The 12995-nt window shown below is 61.2% G+C and overlaps 5 protein-coding genes across 5 annotated transcripts; 1 reads left to right on the top strand and 4 right to left on the bottom strand.

Moving 5' to 3' along the window:
• Positions 1 to 4482: 4482 nt before the first annotated feature.
• On the bottom strand, positions 4483 to 5972 carry BJ171DRAFT_502022 (pyridoxal phosphate-dependent transferase). Its single transcript, XM_053110735.1, has one exon. It carries the CDS (start codon positions 5807 to 5809, stop codon positions 4679 to 4681), a length of 1131 nt encoding a protein of 376 aa, XP_052967479.1. The 5' UTR covers positions 5810 to 5972; the 3' UTR covers positions 4483 to 4678.
• Positions 5973 to 6086: 114 nt separating this feature from the next.
• Positions 6087 to 7159, bottom strand: BJ171DRAFT_502021 (uncharacterized protein). The gene has a single exon (XM_053110734.1). It carries the CDS (start codon positions 7077 to 7079, stop codon positions 6312 to 6314), a length of 768 nt encoding a protein of 255 aa, XP_052967478.1. The 5' UTR covers positions 7080 to 7159; the 3' UTR covers positions 6087 to 6311.
• Positions 7160 to 7887: 728 nt separating this feature from the next.
• Positions 7888 to 8859, bottom strand: BJ171DRAFT_73084 (uncharacterized protein). The gene is made up of 2 exons (XM_053115859.1): positions 8567 to 8859; positions 7888 to 8422 (listed from the first exon to the last, which is right to left on the bottom strand). The coding sequence occupies exons 1-2, from the start codon at positions 8729 to 8731 to the stop codon at positions 7967 to 7969; spliced, it is 621 nt and encodes a 206-aa protein (XP_052967477.1). The 5' UTR covers positions 8732 to 8859; the 3' UTR covers positions 7888 to 7966.
• A 1028-nt stretch (positions 8860 to 9887) lies between these two features.
• On the top strand, positions 9888 to 10850 carry BJ171DRAFT_598506 (uncharacterized protein; the record flags this gene model as incomplete). Its single annotated transcript, XM_053114844.1, has 4 exons — positions 9888 to 9918; positions 10084 to 10124; positions 10409 to 10533; positions 10760 to 10850. The coding sequence occupies 4 exons, from the start codon at positions 9888 to 9890 to the stop codon at positions 10848 to 10850; spliced, it is 288 nt and encodes a 95-aa protein (XP_052967476.1).
• A 134-nt stretch (positions 10851 to 10984) lies between these two features.
• Positions 10985 to 12549, bottom strand: BJ171DRAFT_616054 (ran-specific GTPase-activating protein). Its single transcript, XM_053115345.1, has 5 exons — positions 12398 to 12549; positions 12111 to 12262; positions 11895 to 12023; positions 11681 to 11787; positions 10985 to 11635 (listed from the first exon to the last, which is right to left on the bottom strand). The coding sequence occupies exons 1-5, from the start codon at positions 12535 to 12537 to the stop codon at positions 11447 to 11449; spliced, it is 717 nt and encodes a 238-aa protein (XP_052967475.1). The 5' UTR covers positions 12538 to 12549; the 3' UTR covers positions 10985 to 11446.
• Between the last annotated feature and the right edge of the window lie 446 nt (positions 12550 to 12995).

The following is a 12995-nucleotide window of genomic DNA, read 5'->3' as shown; positions in this document are numbered from 1 at the left end:
GACCCAGGCTTCACCCAGGCTGAAGGACTTTTGGCTCCGCAGCCCGCGCTCGACGTACTCATTCAGCTCCGAGATGAACTTTTGGAGGTCGGTATTGCAGATATTCTTGGCGACGCTGAGGGACTGGCGGAGCTCGCTAAACTCTTTGAGGTACTCCGACAGGTCGCCGTCGCTCTGAGATCGATGGAGACCCGGCATGCCGCTGGTGCTGCTTCGGTCGGTGCGACCATCCCTTCCAGGTACGGGCCGAGATTTGCGGGAATGAGAGGTGCCCAAGGAATCCAGCCGAGCCGAGCCGACACTGCTAGGACTGCCAGGACTCGTGACATTGTCGCGGTCGTTGTTGGGGGCTTGACCTCGGTAGGATGTTGAGATCGACAGCGGGCCGCGAATGTACTTTTTCTGAGGAGAAAACGTCCGCGACGACATTGTGGCGGGGGTGAACCGATTGCTCGAGTACGATGTCGAGAATGATGAGCGGCTGTCGGTGTCGTCGTCGTCGTCGTCGGCATCGTCGCCAGCATCGCCCATGTCCATGGCTCGAGCGTCGTCGCGGTAATCATCGAACTGGAACATGGGGCTGGCGGGCCGGATATCGCCATAGGCGAATGGGAACGAGTTGACGACAGGCGAGGTCAGCTTGGACGATCCTCCAGAGTTCGTGACGGTCGATGGCATGCGGCGCGTGAGCGCGGATGTGGTTGCATCTGCGGGGACGGCGTCCTGCCACGATGGCCAAACGGCTATGGGTGCCTGGGGCCTCCATTTCATGTTCTTGACCTGTCGCGATTTGTGCAGCAGCCGATGGGCAGCCTCATAGTCCTGCTGGTTGGTGACGGACAGCGTCGGGGATTCAGTTGCTGATGATGCGGCATCGGCAGGGACGGCCGTGCGGGTGGATCGCCGTTTTTGCAATGCCGGAATCAGGCGATCGGAGGCTGAGGTCAGGGTTCTTGGGCGGCGGCCACGAAGGGGCTCGACTGTGAATGTAGGGATGAAACGATGAACAAGCAATCGAGGAATGCAGTTGGGAGCGACAGCGGATCATGAAGCAACAGCAGCCATGGACCATATCGTGACGGCAGCCATGGACCATATCGCGACAGCAGCCATGGACCATAGAGCCGCATGCAGTGGGTACCTTCACTAACTGGTTTTGACGGAGAGGGCATAACGAGCTTTTCTGGAGAGACGTCATCGCGTACTATGGTCCCAGAGCGAGCATGAGTGCGAGCGTGAGTGCGGATGCGGGAATGAGCGTGGCTGGGCGACGAGAAGAGCAACACTACAAGCAGACTTACCGGACGATTCGTCCTGCGAGCACATGCCTGAGGCCAGAGCGGCATCCTTATCCGATATCGAGTCAAACGAGATCCGGGACGAGATGTGGACGCTCGAAGGTCGCAGTCGTTGGGGCTGCAGGTGAGGGCTGAATCTGAACGGCGGCGCAGTTGGGACAGGAACGGGGACGGCGCCAGATGCACCCCCGGGCTTGGCCAGCTGTTCGGTCGAGGTCTGCATCGGGCTGATCTGGGAGGGCGGTGGGTTCAGCAGAACTGGTGATGATGGTCGGGGCGACGAGTGTCTCCATTTGGGCAGATCAGGGAGAGACGTCGAAGCCGTGAGAATGTGTTTGGGCAGCGACGAGGTGGACTTGCGATAGTGGTTGGCGGCTTTGCCGTCGATCGAGTCTCGCGGGTGCGACTTGGTCCCCGAACGGCTCTGCAGCGGGTCGTCAGTCACTTCGGCAGCGATGACATCGTCGGCAATGAGCCGGAGGGCCTGCATCATCGACGAGATGCTATCGCGATTGCTGCCGAAGGAGCCCGGGGTTGGATCGCCGCGGCCCGAGACATCTCGACTGGGATCTCCAGGCAGGTCGCGCGGGCGGGCCATTTTGACACTGCCGCGCCTACTGGGCGAGTCGCCGCTTGTGCTGGTGCCTTTCAGGCTGTTTTCTCGGGAGAGTGTGAAACCAGCCTTGCGACTCAGGAACTTTGTTGGCCCGCCGCTGTAGCGACGAGAGGTGCCGACAGAAGCATCGTCCGAGCCACTGCCAGTGTCGCCTTCGGGTCCCGAAAGCGTCGCGACGATCGAGTGTCGGCTGCTCCGGCGACTCGAGGGAATCGGAATGGACTTTGCGGGACCATCGGATCCCGTAAGATCACTCGCGGTGCCTGGCATGGCTGGCTGCGAGAGCAGTTCGTCATGGTCCGGAAGAACCCTGCTTGCCTTTCGCAGGGTATCGGCAAGAGAGCGACGCTTGGAGATTTGAGACTGGGCAGCTGCGGCTGCGGCCGCAGTGACAGCGGCAGCAGCGTTCGAGGCGCTGAGATCGCTGTAGGACTCGGGTCGAACAGGATTCCTGAGGTCTGAGTTGGTGAGACTCTTGCGAGCGGACGGAGGTCGTCGGCTGTTGGGCGACGGCAGGTCAAACATGTCGCTGCCGTGGCCACTGCGCCGGGGCGACGGGCGACCGTCTGAGCTGGGCGAGCTGGTGTCGACCTCGGTTTGCAGTGGCGATGGGCCATGGTAAGACGGCGGCGATGTCGAGAACAGCAAGGAAGAGGAGAGGTCTGCAGCTGGACGACTGAAGGGAATGGCCTCGGGCTTGGGAGCATCGGAGACAACCGGCGCAGAGCCGGCGGTAGCCTGCTCGACCGCAGCTGGCCCGAGAGGCTGGATGCCGTCGAGCGAACTCGAGTTCGGCGTGGTGGTGGTGCTGGTGGTGGTGGTGGTGGTGGAAGCCGAGCTCAGCAGCGACTTTTTGCCGGGGGCCATGGCGTTGAGCGAATGGCTTCGGGGAGGAGGCGTGTTGACTTCGGTTCCCAGCAGCCGGGCGGCATCGCGCATCGATGCAGTGGTATGCGAAATTGGAGGAAGATGGGTGGGAGGCGGATGATCCACCGGCTGCTCTATCGGAGCAGCCTTGTGGGAACTGTGAAAGAACGAGGAAATCTTGTGGGCGGTATCATGAGCGGGAGCTGGAGCTGGAGCTGTTGCTGAAGCTGTTACTGTTGCTGGAGCCGGGGCTGATACAGGCGTTGATGCCGATGAAGAGCTCGTGGTTGAACTCGTAGAAGCCTTTGTATGGTCGGTGCTTGAGGAGCCAAAGACCGAGGCAAAGGGATTCAGCGGCGATAGCTTGCGCTCAGCCTTCGGTGGTCGGGAGGTGGGCAGCTTCGGAGTCGCAGGAGGATCCATCGCAAGTGCCGTTTACAAAGCTAGCGATCGAGGCGTTGATGAGCAGTGTCGATGAGCAGCGTCGATGAGCAGCGTCGGTGGGCAGTGTCGGTGGGCAGTGTCGACAGAGGGACGTGATGCGAAATTGCCAGGGTCGGGAAGTGGTTGTGGAGATTGCGGAAGGCAGTGACGATCGGGTCGGGTCGGCGATTGCGGCGACGACGATGGTTGGATCAACAATGCATATCCAAGAGGACGGTTGATGCGAAAGCGTGTCCAGAGGAAGAGTAGTTAGGCAATTTGAATCGCTGGGCCCGCAACAACAGCGGATGGCAAGCCCCGCCGGCAACAGCAATCCTGGACAAGCGACTGACAAAAACAACAAAGCAACGGCGCAGGCGGGCCTGGCAAGATGCGATGCCGGAACATGTCGCTATGGACGACTTGCTGGTGAGCCTCAGTCGACACCAGCACTACCAAGCAGCACAGGCAGCACAGGCAGCAGGACAGTGCTGGCCGGAGCCATCCGGGCCACGAAGGACCAGCCGCGCGAAGGAAACCTACCGAGATGACAGCAGCGACGGCGAAACGGAAGCGCGGCAAGGCCAGCGACAGCCCTGGACATGCACACGCAGGGAACGGGGGCTCGCAGCAGAGGGCCGGCAAGCGGCAGATGCGGCGATGAAGGAAGACGGGCGAGTCGATGCCGGCGGTCGATACCGGCGGGTCGTTGGCGGGTCGCAAGCGGGCGCTCGGTCGCCTTGCAGCCGTCGCAAAGGGCCGAAGAGGAGGGGCGGAAAGCGCAAAGCGATCGGCGAGAAGACAACGACGCGGCGGCGCGAGCGAGGGCGGCCGAGAAGTGGCCGAGAAGGGGCCGAGAGGGGCCGCGAGACAGCGGTGTGCGCGATGGCCGATCGGTCAATCGACAGAAACAAACAGCGCTGACGGCAACGGGCGAGCGAGCACCGATGGATGCATCAAGTCTTATATCAAACGGGTGTCGCAATACAAAGGATGCATCGCCATGCGCTCCACCGAACCGTCGTGGGACTGAGCCATCCAGCCGACGACAACGGCAGAGCGATAGTACAGTGCGCCCGTCTTGGCCAAGAGAATGATATCCCAACACCAATCGGCAACGTCCAAGCGACACCATCTGCCCAAGCAACACCGTCTGCCCAAGCAACACCATCTGTCCACAGGCACGGCCAGCAAGACCCCCCTCCGCGCTGCATCCGCGCTGCAGGCCCCAGTCCAGGCCGTGCGGATGGCGAGCCAGATGGCCTGCTGTCCAGCGAACTCCCCCATTGAACACATCAACCAGCCCCGCCCGTTCGTCCGGTTCACAAGAACGTGGTGCAGATGAATCGCCGTTCTTGCTATATTCAAAGGTCTGCTCTCTCTCTCTCTATTCTCGATTCTCGATCCTTCCGAGACCCAGACCAGAGAGGCCGAGCTCGTCGCAAGAGAAAGCACGGCAAGTGCCGGATTTCGCTCAGGCATGCTTGCCGGCAAACTCGGTCATGAAGGCAGCGAGCGCGGCGCTGGCCTCGAGCGGAAGAGCATTATACAGAGAGGCTCGGATGCCGCCGACGGAGCGGTGACCCTTGAGCTGCGACATGCGGCGAGCCTCGGCCTCCTTGACGAACAGCGACTCGAGCGCCTCAGAGGGCTGGCCATCCTTGTAGATACGGAAGGGCAGGTTCATTCGCGAGCGGTAGGCCGGCTGCACCGGGCAGCGGTAGAAGCCGCTCGACTTTTCGATGGCATCGTACAGCACCTCGGCCTTGCGGTTGTTGTGGGCCGTGATGGCGCCGATGCCGCCAATGGCAATCAGGTGCTTGAAGACCAGGCCGGAGAGATAGATGGCAAAGGTCGGCGGGGTGTTGTAGAGCGACTTGTTGGCCGCGCAGATCTTGTAGTCCAGGCAGACGGGGCAAGGAAAGTCGGGCGACTTGCGGCTCAGCAGATCCTCGCGGATAATCACCACGGTGACGCCAGCAGGGCCAATGTTCTTCTGGGCTCCGGCAAAGATAACGCCGTACTTGGACACATCGCAAGGACGCGAGAGGATGTTGGAAGACATATCGCACACCACGGGCACACCCGCGGGCACGGCATCGAAAGGGAACTCGGGGAACTCGACGCCGTGGATTGTCTCGTTATCGACATAGAAGACAAAGGCAGCGTCGGGTGAGAACTTCCACTCGCTGACCGGAGGGACAGAGCCGTTGTGGCCAGAGGCCTTGGTGTTGCAGACGACGTTGACCTTGGCGCCGAGGCCCTTGGCCTCCGCGACGGCCTTCTCGGACCAAGCGCCCGTAACGACATAGTCGGCGGGCTGGCTCTTGCCGCCGGGAATCAGGTTGTAGACAACGGCCGAGAACTGGGCCGTGGCGCCGCCCTGCATGAACAGGATCTTGTAGTTATCTGGCACGTTGTAGAGCGCCCGCAGATCAGCCTCGGTCTCGTCGTTGACCCTTTCAAACTCCTTGGATCGGTGCGAAATCTCCATCACCGAGGAGCCGGTGTTGGCAAAATCGAGAAGCTCGGACTGGGCCTTTTCCAGCACGGATCGGAAGAGCACGGCAGGGCCGGCCGAGAAGTTGTAGACAGGGGAGGTCATGGTAGGCTGGACGGAGCGCGATGATGTCGATGGGGCGTGACGATGTCGATGGGGCGTGCGTGGAGGACGACAGCGAGTCCCTTTTGAGGTTGCCGCAATTGCCAAAGGAGGATGGGGGCAGATCGCAAGGGATAGATTGCAGCCGTTTTTTCAGCCAGCACGGCGGCCCTATCTGGACCGGTCGCACAAGGCGATTCGTCACGAGCGTCACCTGCGCAATGGGCCACTTGCGCCGATGATGCTCGCCCTGGCTGCGCTGGCCACGACGAGATGGGGGATCAGTGGAGGCAGATATGTATTGAGACTGGTCTCGCAGCGAGGGAGGGGTGAAGTGGGCGACCCTGGGTTGGTCGACTGCTGTCAGAGGGGTAAGATGCATTCGCTTCGATGGCAGGAGCGCAAGATCGATGGCGGAGCAGAGTTCCTCCCGATGCCTGAGCAGCATGGCAGACTTCATGAAAGCCATCGGCACCGGGCTTCGGGGCATCGCCTGGTCTATTTGCTAGAACGGTGGCTCGGAGGCGGCCCACCTCTCAAAACCCTTCAGCGCCCGCTGGTGCAGCAGATCGACCCGTTCCATCAGGCCCTGGATGAACTTGACTGCATCCCGCCGCTTCGTCCGGGCCCTCTCAAAGCCCGATTCGCAGGCGAGGTCGTCAATCTTGAGTAGGGTCTTCATCAGGAACTCGCTGGCCCGGATGTGCTCGACGTTCAGGCGCTTAAAGACGGCCGCCAGATCGTCCGAGGCGTCGTCCCGGCTTTCCGACAGAGCGCTCACGACGGTGGAGTTGTATTCCTGCACGGCCGAGAAGAGCTGATCGTTGTCGTAGACGAGGCTAGTGATTTGGCGGATCACCAAGAGCTCGGCAGGAGACTCTGTGAGCTGCACGGACTCGGAAGGATCGTCTTGGGAGGTGCTTTCAGACGACGATTGGGCTGGCATCGGACGGGATTGCCCGCTGGGGCGGGTGCGAGCTGTGTCCAAGTCTCGGTCGCCGTTGCCCAAATCATCGTCACTGCCGTTGCCCCGGCCGTTGTATTGGTCGTTGTCATGGTTGCGGTGTCGATCCCGGCGATCTTCATATTGCCGCGGCAGCGGACTACGTTTCTGCGGAGAGTACCACGATTTCATCTTTGTCTTGGCAGTACGATTCGGGCGAGGTGCTGAGTGCAAGGATGGGTGTGAATGAGCTGTCGATTTGTGGGCCTTGTGGACCGGGTGGGGCTTTTTGTAGCAAATGGACGTCGGCAGATCAGTAATCCAGTCCATGCCGTGCTGCGGCTGACGAGGGCGATTGCCAAGCGTTGTATCCCCACAAGGAAACAAGAAGCTGCCAGAAGGGAGAGACCGATGGAAGCGGATCGGCGAGAACAGGAGCGGGAGGCGACGCAGTGAAGAGGATGTGGCGGTTCAAAATCGGGGATGGCGCTCCCCGATACTCACCCCGGGCTGGATATCATCATCGCCACCGGCTCCGTCTTCGTCGTCGTGCTCGCAATCGTTCGAGAACGAACGCTTGCGCCTCGGCAGCTCGGAGCCGTGGTTCGGGGCTGCGTGGTGGCGCTGAGGATAGCGATGCGGTTGGGGGAGGTCGAGTTGTTCGGACGGACTGGCCGCCCACGGATTCCAGCGATCAAAGAACATGATGCAGATGCAGATGCAGATGCAGGTATGGTGTGATGGGATGCGGTGTGAGCCGCGGTGGTGGCTGCGACAAGTGTCGGGCAGGAGCTATGGCCGTTGCTGGTTTTGACCGCTGGCGGCGTGCGAAAGCGGAGGCTGAAGCAGGCGGTGGTCGGGGTTGGCAGAAGAGCTGACCGGGAAGCAGCGGCCTGGCTCGGGCTGCCGTCGCGCTGGGTCGCCTGTGCGCCCTTGGTGGCCAAAAATAGAGCGAGCTTCCAGGGGCTTCCAGCGGCGACACGAAAGACCGTGGCGGATCTGGGCGGATCTGGATGGATCTGGGTGGATCTGGGTGGATCTGAACGGCTGGCCGCATGGGGCACGCCCCTGTCCAGGTTGACGCCCAGGTCGCCGACTGGCGAATCGCTCAGCACCGACTCCGCCAGACCACGGAGCTGGGTGGTTGCCAACAGCCAAGTGTATTGCAGGGGGGGGGCATGGACTACAATGCATGCAAGGCGGACCGTCAAGAGTCTCTACAACTGCACCGGGGGGACGTTGCGGCTTGTCGATGCCTTGACCCGTTCCTTTACTTGGTCCACTCGGTCCATCAGCCCCTGGACCAGCTTGACGGCATCCCGGCGGTGCTGCCGCGCCTGCACAAACTCCCCGCAATCGACGCTGTCGATCTTGATGAGCGTCTGCAGGAGCGTCTCCGAGACCTTGGCGTACTCGGTCTCGAGGTGCTTGACGGTGTATCCGCTGGCGGTGCTGATGCGAATGAACTGCTCGGCAACCATGGTGTAGTGCTCGATCATGGGCAGCAGCGTTTCGTTGGTGTAGTTGACAGACGTCGAAATCTTTGCGATGAGATCCTCTTCAGTGAGTGGCTGTTTGATGGCCGGAGCAGGGGTGGGCGTGGAACTGTATGAAGTCGTTGATGTGCTTGCTTGCGTTGAAGAGCTTGGGGCTGGGGCACGATCCGATATAGGCTGGCCGGAACAACGGGCATATCATCAGCATCTTCGACCAGTCGAGCTAGGGATGTATGCAAGCACCAGCAAGTATCGAGCCGGTCCTCAAGGCGACCTCCCATCACGAGCCCTGATGCACAGCTGACAAGCCAAGGCCGCTACCTGATCGTCTCCGATCATCATGATCTTGCTGCCAGCCTTGAGCTTGTACCGATGGAGGGTCGAGACAGGGTCGTTCATGTGCACTGTGCGGAAGCAGGAGATCACAGAGAGGCCGATGAGCTCCACGGGAACTCGTCTCTCGCTTAGTGTGAGGCGGCACGACATCGTCTGGTACAAGGCAACCAGTCGGCTTCAGAGGCCAGGGGACCGGATGGACATGACACATGGTCAATGCCAATACGAACGGCGAAAGGAGCAGGCCTGGCAAGTGCTCCCGATGCGCTTGCTCCAAAAACTCTGGCCATCAACGCCGTCCTCGAGCCGAAACGGGTTTCCTGGTGGGTCGGGGCCGTTGACGGGCCGGCGGCGGCCTCGTTGATGCATGCCATCGAGCCTCGCTCTGCTGCATCTCGCCCCGAGTTCAAGTGGATGGAAGCGGCTTTACCGAACGAGCCCTGGGGGGCCGGATCCGCGGGATATCCGAGCCACTTTTCGCACCACGAACGAGCGCTGTGATAGATCGACGACGGCGAGCCGTCAGGGTGGGAAGACTCACCGCCGCTGTGCAGGAGCTTGATCCGATGGGTGGGAACGCCGGTCTGCGCCGAGCACTTGTCAAGGAGGTCGCTGAGCATGACCCATTGTGTCCAGTTGTCGCCGACTCGGGCATACTCTTCGGCAAAGGAAACGTCAAACTTGGTGCCCTTCCAGGACACCTGAAGGGACATGATGGGCAAACACGAGCTTGGAGGTCAATCGCTAGACGGGCGGAGCGCAGGAGACTGTGGATAGACCAGAGCCCTGGCGAGTGCGAATGGATGGAGGCGAGCGGGTGGAGGGAGTCCAAAAGACGGCTGGGCGAAGCGACAGTCGGTGTCCTTGCACAAATTAAGGGCAGTGGTGGTGAGGGGGGGGGCTATGCTGGTTTTGCACAACGGGGCTGGAAGCAGGATGTATCGAGTAATCGCCCGCGGCAGTCAGAGATTCACACTCGCGGCGCACGCAGACGGACGATGGGTTGGCTGTGAATGGCAAGGACGGCGTCTGTCCCAGGCGGCAGTCTGGGCAGCAGTCCGGGCAGCGGGCAGAGGATGCAGATGAGATGGTGGATGAGGTGGTGGATGAGCAGGCCGCCCACGACGGCCAAGGCGGCTCTTTGCGCGGCCAGCGGCGGGCACGTGGCGTGGCTGCAACCGCTCCGGCCGGCTCCAGCCAGCGGCCAATGTCGATTTCGGCCGATCGGCTGGCGCGAGCGAGCGGGCCTCTTGCTCCATCGCCAACGACCCGACCCGACTCGATCCCAAGCACGCACTCGCCAAACATGTCTGCGATCCTGGCGGAATGGGTTGACCGTACGTAGCGCTGCGCGGAGGGTGGATCTCGGTTCTGTCTGCACATGCGTCCCAATAGACTCACTCGCATCGCTATCGTCTTGTCGATCTTGTCCGCAACCCGACTCGACCCGACCCGACCCGACCCGGCCCCGGCCCATGACACCGGATCGTTCATGTGGCTAGAGCGGGTTGAAATCATCACGCACGACGGCAGAGTGTATCTGGTGGGTACCGCCATGGCACAGCCTCGAGTGGGCGACAGATATCTTGCATCGTGACGTTGCGGATCGGCCTGGTGACCCAAGCCGGCTGTGGCAATCCATCGGCGGCGATATGCTATGCTGACATGTGCGATCTGCACTCATTCCGAAACACCCTCCCGCTCGCCCCTTGACGATGAACGGCAATGATGGCGACTCCGATATTGATGGCGTCGATGGCATCCGCTCGATATCGATAACGACGGCAATACACACAATCCCGATTCCGGTCCAATCGACGATCCAAGGGCACACTGAAGGGTCTGGACCAAAGTACAAACGTCATCCTGACAAATACCATCCTGCGGTCGTTCACTCGTGAGGGAACCGAAGACAGTCCTATCGGCCTCTTCCTCGTCCGCGGCGACAACATGTATGTGGAGACGCAGGATGCTCTGCTGGGGCGGTGCTGTTCCTTCATGGATCTGGATCTGGATCTGGATCTGATGGATAGGGAGCATCCGTGGGTGGATTCTGCCACTCAGATCGCATTGCTAACCTCCCATGCCGCTTCACCACCACCGCCTGCAATCGGTTTCGCGTCGGACATGTCGCCGTTTCTATGACCGATTGGCACCCTGCTGCTTGGTCCCGCGCAGTGCCCTGGTCGGTCAGATCGACGAGGAGGATGACCAGTCGATCCAGTGGGACCAGGTGCGGGTGGATCCGCTCGAGCCGATCCGTTACTGAACAGCAAAAGCAGCAACATCGGTCCCCCGGACACCCACTACGAAAGGAATAGCCTCGGACGGAGCTGCTTTGCTTTGTTCCGGATGCACGATTGCATTCTGGAAACCATCCGCCTCGGCCGGCCAGGACAGGAGCACGCAAACGAGACGGGCTGTGCACTGGCGACACTTGTTCAGGGCATTTGCTGGCCCACCTAGTTATTGAACAAGTTGTGATATGCCAAATATTGAACAGAGCAAAGCATTACATCTCTTCCAAGAAACGACGGGACGCCCCGGGGATTTCCGGAATAACAACAGAAAAGAAAAAATAGATATCATGCAGAGAGGGGAGGAGAGGGGGAAGTGGAAGAGAAAGGGAGAGGGAGGCAAGGGAGGCAAGGGCGGTGTCTATGTCAAAACAGGCGACATCGAAGCTGGTACAAGGCAGATACAAGCACGCGGGAGGATGCCACCAGGCCCGAGGAAGGAGGCCAGAATCAGGCAGCGCAACAAGGCGTATAACGATTTGGTTGCTCCGGTGCACATGGTTCCCACGCGTTCTTTGGCCGTGCTCGCTGAGTATTCTCCAGAGAGCGGGTCCGGCTGGCCTTGCGTTTACTCCTTGTGCTCCTCCTCGGGGGCGTGGCCGTCGACGGGGGTCTCTCCGTCGGCAGGTCCAGCCGCGGGCTCGGCCTCTTCAGCAGCAACAGGGGCAGGTTCCTCGGCGGGGGCGGCAGCCTCCTCGGCAGGGGCAGCAGCCTCTTCGGCAGGAGCAGCAGCCTCCTCAGCAGGAGCGGCGGCGGTCTCCTCGGCAGCAACTTCGCGAGTGGCCTCCTCGGCGGGGGCGGCCTCCTCGGCAGCAGCAGGAGCAGGAGCAGGGGCGGCCTCGGGAGCATTGGAGAGGGCAATGTTGTGGGCCTGGGCAGCCTCAAACTCCTTCTTGAAGGTGTTGGCGACTGGATGAGGGTAGCGGGTCGAGTGCCGGTGGGTCAGCGGTGGGACACACCAGATCTGAATCGGCCTGCTATCCGCCCCGAGCAAACAACATCAACGGAGCACTTACTGTCGCTGTTGGCGAAGCGGATGGCCAGGAGCTCGGACTTGGGCTCCTCATCGGCGTAGTCGGCAACAACGTGCCAGACCCAAGAACGGTCAGAGCCAACGTTGGGGGCGAGCTTCATTTCGGGAGTGACTGTGCAAGACGGCAGTCCCATCGTCAGTGAATCTGCAGAGGGCTCGAGCGACGACCGACAAAACGCCGAGCGGCAGAGGTACTTACTGAAGTGGTTGGCGCAGATCTTGAGGGTCTTCTCGCGGCGCATGAGGAGGCGGATCTTGGAGCTGCCCTTGTGCTTCAAAAGCTTGACATCGCCGGTACCGCGCTCCTTCCACTCGTTGCCGACCTTGTCGAAGCGGAAGAGCTTCGAGCGCCTGGCGACAAGAGACGAGGCCGCGTCAATCAGTATCGGGGACAGTTGCCATGGTTCGCCACAGCCGCTGCGGCGCAAATCATCGTTCGCTCGGATGCACCGGCGGGACCGACTGGCATTCGAGTTCGAGCCCTACATTTTGAAAACGACCTCCTCGTCCTCCTCGAGGGTCTTGATTTCCTGGAGCTCCTGCAGCTTGACGACGGGCTCAAAGTGGACATCCTCAGAGGGAGCGACCTCCTCGTGTCCTTCCTGCGTTGGTGCCAGAGCGCGCATGGCAGCGGAAGAGATGCATATTAGGTTACCGGCGCTGGATCGCAGCAAAAGGCCCGGTTCTGGCTCTGGCTCTGGCTCTGGCTCTGGTCCAGATGGGCTCGAGTCGAGACTGCTGGACAGCAACGTGTCTCGCCGACGCCAGCAACCCCATAAGGGTCCTGCCCAAGAATCCCAATGCAAATCGCGGTGGGGTCGATGCTGAATGGTGCTGTCTCATCGGTGTCGAAAACGCATGCGAGCTTGGCTCGCCCTCTGCCGCCGAGTCGAGGAGGAGGGGGCAGCTGTTGGTCGCACTGAATCTATCGGCGGAGACCCTGGTCGGCCGCAAGCAGCTGGGGCTATCCAGCGCCGAATCCGAGCCGGATGTGGTGCTGGAGACCGTATTTCCTACGCCAGCGCCTCGCTGGAACGGGAGGTCTGCATCGAAACCTCCGAAGCAGCGGGCATCCGCCCGGCTG

This window comes from Polychytrium aggregatum (assembly GCF_025602895.1).
Source record: "Polychytrium aggregatum strain JEL109 chromosome Unknown BJ171scaffold_15, whole genome shotgun sequence".
Lineage (NCBI taxonomy): Eukaryota > Fungi > Chytridiomycota > Chytridiomycetes > Polychytriales > Polychytrium > Polychytrium aggregatum.
The sequence above is the reverse complement of the archived record's forward strand: the minus strand, read 5'-3'. Positions and strand labels throughout refer to the sequence as shown.